The 5,553-nt window shown below is 40.9% G+C and overlaps 1 protein-coding gene across 1 annotated transcript; it reads left to right on the top strand.

Moving 5' to 3' along the window:
* The first annotated feature begins 430 nt into the window (after positions 1-430).
* On the top strand, positions 431-1,238 carry LOC120634620. The gene is made up of 2 exons (XM_039905353.1): positions 431-763; positions 861-1,238. Exons 1-2 carry the CDS (start codon positions 431-433, stop codon positions 1,236-1,238), a joined length of 711 nt encoding a protein of 236 aa, XP_039761287.1.
* Positions 1,239-5,553: the final 4,315 nt, after the last annotated feature.

The raw sequence follows: 5,553 nt of genomic DNA on the forward strand, positions 1-5,553 counted from the left end.
CCGATATGGATGCATGCTATGACTACCCACAATAAGATCCTTTTGCGGAGACCGCAAAGGATTATAGCGGTGCGAACCATTCGGGGGTACCGAACAGTGTCATCGACTGCCGCCACTTTTCTTGCGAGTGACCCACCCTGGGAACTCCAGGCTGAAGTTCTTGCGGAAGTGTACCGTTATCGAGCGGAAATGAGGACTCAGGGCGAAAGTCTAGATGCAGAAGAGGTGAGAAGAATCAGGACACTGGCGCAGGCGGCCCTGGTCAGCCGATGGAAGGAGGATTTGGAGTCCCCTATTGCTGGCAGTTGGACGGTGGACGCCATCCGACATAAAAAAAAATTATAAAGTCCCGTTCTGAAACTACAGTTGTGGGAGTAAAGCCGTAGCTCAGAATAAATCACATTATACGCCACAGAAAACTGTCGGTAATATGGACAGCAACCAGTATCAACGCGCTGTCTGCCTCAAAATAGAAGTCCAACCGTCCCTGCCACAGGAACCACCACCACGTGATATATTATTAGAAAATTTTAAAGTGAAGCAAGAAATAGTAGACCTTGAATATGAAATCAACCAAAAATCACCTCTAACAGACAGCCATAGTTCTGAAAACACCGGACATTCAAATGTTCATCCAAGCAAAATATGCAGAGACTTCATAAGAGGAACATGCAAACGCGAGGGAACATGTAAATACGCGCACAAGTATGACCTGTCCCAACTCGAAGGGGTGTACACCTTCTGCAGGAAGTTTCAAAATTCTGTGTGCACTTTTTACGAATTGCAAATATGTGCATGCAACAATATTTGAAGAGCAATATTTTTATAGGACTGGTATGCTGTCACCATATGCCCTTCAGCACAGGGTTAATAATATGATGCAGCTACCACCCCCGCATGATTCATTTATGCCGAATATCAGAATAAATTTTTCCCATCCACCTCCAACTCTGCGTCCACCACATCAATTAGAAAAAGCAATGCTAGCTTCTCCTCCACCAATATGTACTATGGATGCTGTTCGTTACTCGGGAGAACATAAACCCCGAATAACTACTGGATATATTAAAGGCATAAAGCGCGAATGGAGTAATTCAGAGCCATTCGCTGCGCCGCCGTGCGACCTCGTCTACAATGAACGATTGTCCAAAAAATGCAAACATTGCGATATCATGGAGTTCAGGTTGAATCACAACCTTAAAAAGTTATATGAGTTGCGCGATTCGAAAATATGCTGATAAAAAAGACTGAAACTTTGGAAAAGCAATCTACAAAGCTGCGCTCCATTTTAAAGAAGTTCCTGAAACCTACGGTAACGAGGGGTGAACTGGCAGAGCAATTCGTAAAAAGACTCCTGCAATCTAAAAAGCAGCTGCAGCATTTGAAGGCTCAATATAAATATTTGTGAGGACCTGGTAAATACTCTACCGACCGACCGAGCTGTGGCGGGATAACCACTCTCACCTGGCGGGGCAACCTGTCAGAAGAGGCTTCAGCAGCCTGGGGATCTAAATAATCCTCAAAATGACTGGTGCAGAAGGCAAGGGGAAACCATTGTAACTAATCTTCCCAAGAAAGTCACCATGAAAGTACAACCAGAGAGATCACTGACGCCATGTAATCCGCCTAGCAACCGGCGCCGCTCTGCTTCCGGGGCAAACGGTGGGAAATGTGCTACCGGCCATGGGAAAGCAGGAAACCAGGCTCCCCATGGAAATTCAGCTACTGGAATATCTGTTAAGTTACGTCATGTCCAAACGATAGGAACGTGGAATGTGCGTGGCTTACATAGCCCCGGGAAACTTAACATCCTAGAAACAGAGATTACCAGATGTGGACTCAGTGAAACTCATTGGAGAGGTAACGGATATTTCCTCACTGACTCCCATGCCGTATACTTTTCTGGCAACGACACCAGCAGCCAGAATGGAGTTGCTGTCTTAATACCAGCACACCAGAGGAACTGTGTGATGGGCTTTGAAGCAGTAAGTGACCGGATTATCAGCGTCAAACTTAAAGCATCGCCAGTGAATCTGACAATCGTTCAAATATATGCGCCCACCAGCACTGCCAGTGACGACATTATAGAGAATTTTTAGACGGAACTGGAGACCACTATCACAAAAGTTCCTCAAAGAGAAACGCTGTTAATACTGGGCGACTTTAATGCTAAAATTGGAGTAAACTCTAACCAGCTTGGCCAATGCGTGGGCAGATTTGGTCTTGGAACACGAAATGATAGAGGCCTAATACAGTTTGCAGCTGAAAATGACCTGGTGATAGTGAATAGCCTATTTCAGCACCATCCACGTAGGTTGTATACATGGACATCGCCAGACGGTAGATATCACAATCAAATAGATTTCATCTTAGTTAGATCGCGATGGAGAACATCTATCAGAAATTCTCACACACTACCTGGTGCAGACTGCGGATCAGACAACCAACTACTGATCTCAAAGTTTAAACTTAAACTAAGAGCGGCCCGAAGTCTCGAAAAGCAAAACAGAATCGAAGTAAAGGATAGCTCTAAGTTTTACGCTGCAGCAAAACAAAACTGGGTGGAATGGGCTGACGCGAACTTTCCTGAGGAGACACCTGACATGTTGTGGGACAGAACCAAGAAACTAATCACAGAGTCTGTTGCGGCCTCTGGAACACCCAATATATCACGCAAACGGCAGCACTGGATGACGGATAGCACGCTGGAACTAGTAGAACGGAGAGGCGCATTGAAGGCAACAGGGGCAGCGGTTAATGACTTGAATAAACTATCAGCGCAAGTTCAAGCAGGATGCAGGCGGGATCATAAAGCCTACCTTTGCAATATCTACAAAGAAATCGATGCTCACGCTAACAGGCATGAGTCCAAGGATCTTTACCATAAAATTCGATCCATCACCAAATCACTAACTTCAAAGACCTGGGCCATTGAAAACAGTGATGGTATAGTGGTTACTGAGCTAGATCACATAACTGAAGTTTGGAACAGTTATTGCCAGTCCCAGTTCCAGGACTATCAGTCGGAAAACTTTCCCAATACAGAGCCCGGATATGAGAACCTAGAGCCGGATATACTTAAATCTGAATTCAGAGCCGCCATTATGCATCTCAAAAATGGGAAAGCTACCGGTAGAGATGCAATCCCGATTGAAACACTAAGGGCTTTAGGCGACATAGGTGTCAATATCTTCCATATCATCTGCACCAAGATATGGCAGTCGGGAACATGGCCATCAGATTGGACTCATACGGTTTTTATTCCTTTACATAAAAAGCGTTCCACTAAGAAGTGTAGCAATTACCGCCTTATAGCACTTATATCACATGCTAGCAAAATTTTGCTACACATTCTAAATGAAGACCTTTCTATCAAAAGAGATAGCACTAGAACAAGCCGGATTTGTTAAGGGTACACGTGAGCAAATCCTTATTGTTCGCCAGATTATAGAGAAGGCACGAGAATTCAACAAGCCGACCTATATTTGCTTTGTTGACTTCTCCAAGGCATTTGACTCTGTGAAATGGCCTAAACTGTGGAACGTTTTGCTGGACATGGGTACACCTCAACAATTAGTTTATCTTCTAAGACGCCTTTACGACCTTGACGATGGAACTGCATCGGTGCGGACGGATGATGTTTGTTAAAAGACTTCCATCCCCCATCCCATTAAATCAATTCCATCCGGAGTTCCACAAGGGTCTCATTTGGGTCCACTTCTCTTCTTGATATTTATTAATGACCTTAGTTTTACACTCACATCAAATTTTCGTTTTTACGCAGATGATCTAAAAATTTATCGCGCCGTTAGAAATAAAAATGATTCTGAATTACTTCAACGAGATATTAATAATATTGTTAACTGGTGTAATAATAATTTAATGGCATTAAACTCCGATAAATGCTTACACATTAAATTCACTAGAAAAAAAATAACAAATAATACAGTATATTATGCGTATAACGACATTCCGTTACGGGAAGTAGAAGTTGTCCGTGATTTGGGCGTACTTTTTGATTGTTCACTATCTTTTCGATACCATTTTGACTCAATCGTGAAAAAAGCTTCAAAATTGTCAGGTTTTATATCCCGTCAGATGAAATTGTTCCGAGACCCTTTTTTATCAATTACTATCTATTATTCTTTGGTACGTAGTATACTAGAATACTGCAGTCCAGTTTGGTGCCCCACATATAACGTACATAGTGTCCGATTGGAACGCGTTCAAAAACGGTTTATCTACCACCTAGCGTATAACGATAACAAATCTCGTGAGTTGGACTCGTACGAATCACGCTTACGTTCGTACAATATAATGTCACTAAAGAACAGACGTAAAATGCTAGACATGATTTTTTTTTTCAAAGTCATCAATGGAGACATTGAGTCAACGGAAATATTGGAGAGGTTGAAGTTTTGTGTACCGCGTTCGGGTAGTCGCCTGCAAAATCGGAAACCGTTTCATTTACCTTTTTGTCGGACCAAGGCAGGACAACATGCGCCTGTCTTTCGAATTTGCTCACTTTTAAATGCTTACAGAAATAACTGTGACATTTTTAGTACTTCTTTGACCTCATTCAAAAAACATGTCAAACATTTACTTACATAACTTAAATTAATTTATTTTCCGTTTTAATTTTATATCATCACTATTTATTGTATAGTATTGCAGGTATTCAGTTTTAAATTTTGCTTTATTTGATTAGCTTTTAGATTATCTAAATTAAGCATGCTGTGGTCATTTCTAGAAGGTTTCAATCTCTGTCTTTCTCTTGTATTTATGTTATTCTCATGATAACGTCATTGGTTGTTACCAGTTTAATGATCCAATAAAAAAAAAAAAAAATCCCAAGGATGCATAATATCACCGCTTTTGTTCAATGCTTACACCGTGCTCATAATGCGTATTTCTCTTGAAGACTGGACGGACGGTGTTTCTATTGGTGGCTACAAGATATCTAATCTTCATGTACTTTCACTTCTGTACTGTGTGTTATTTAATCCTAAGACTCCTTCTTATCTTAAGGAGAAGTTTAAATTTCTTGGAGTACAGTCTGAACTTAGATCGAGTCGTGCGCTGTCTTTGAGCATGCCGTTCCACAAAACGAAGTTTTATAAGCATTCGTTCACTGTCAAAGCTACTGAATTGTGGAATGCACTCCCATTGATCATAAGACAGTCGAAGTCATTGGGCATATTTAAAAATGCTGTTAAGGCTCATTATCTCGCTCAGTAAAGACGACTATTATTATTTATTTATCTACTCAAACTCATATTTAAGTATTTATGGTATATTAAGATATGTATTAGTATATTTATTTTTTTATATTTATCAATAGTATTTTTAATTTTTTTTTATTTGTGTAGTCTGGTTTATGTATTAGTATGTAGATATTTGTATGTATGTACTACATAGTGTACCCCACCTATTTGTTTTCTTTTTAGTTTTCCTAATCCTAAGGTTGCCTGGCAGAGATCGCTACTTAGCGATAAGGCCGCCTTTTGTATCCTGCTTCATTCTTCATGTGTTTGTTCTTTTTTGTCTTGTTTC

The sequence above is a fragment of the Pararge aegeria genome, chromosome 24 (genome assembly GCF_905163445.1).
Source record: "Pararge aegeria chromosome 24, ilParAegt1.1, whole genome shotgun sequence".
Taxonomy (NCBI): domain Eukaryota; kingdom Metazoa; phylum Arthropoda; class Insecta; order Lepidoptera; family Nymphalidae; genus Pararge; species Pararge aegeria.

What these genes read in the sequence shown, in the direction of transcription:
- LOC120634620 (XM_039905353.1), top strand. Translation starts at nt 431, where the DNA reads ATGGACAGCAACCAGTATCAACGCGCTGTCTGCCTCAAAATAGAAGTC. An exon ending in GCAGGAAGTTTCAAAATTCT is followed by an intron (nt 764 to 860) that starts GTGTGCACTTTT and finishes TATGCCCTTCAG; the next exon opens with CACAGGGTTAATAATATGAT.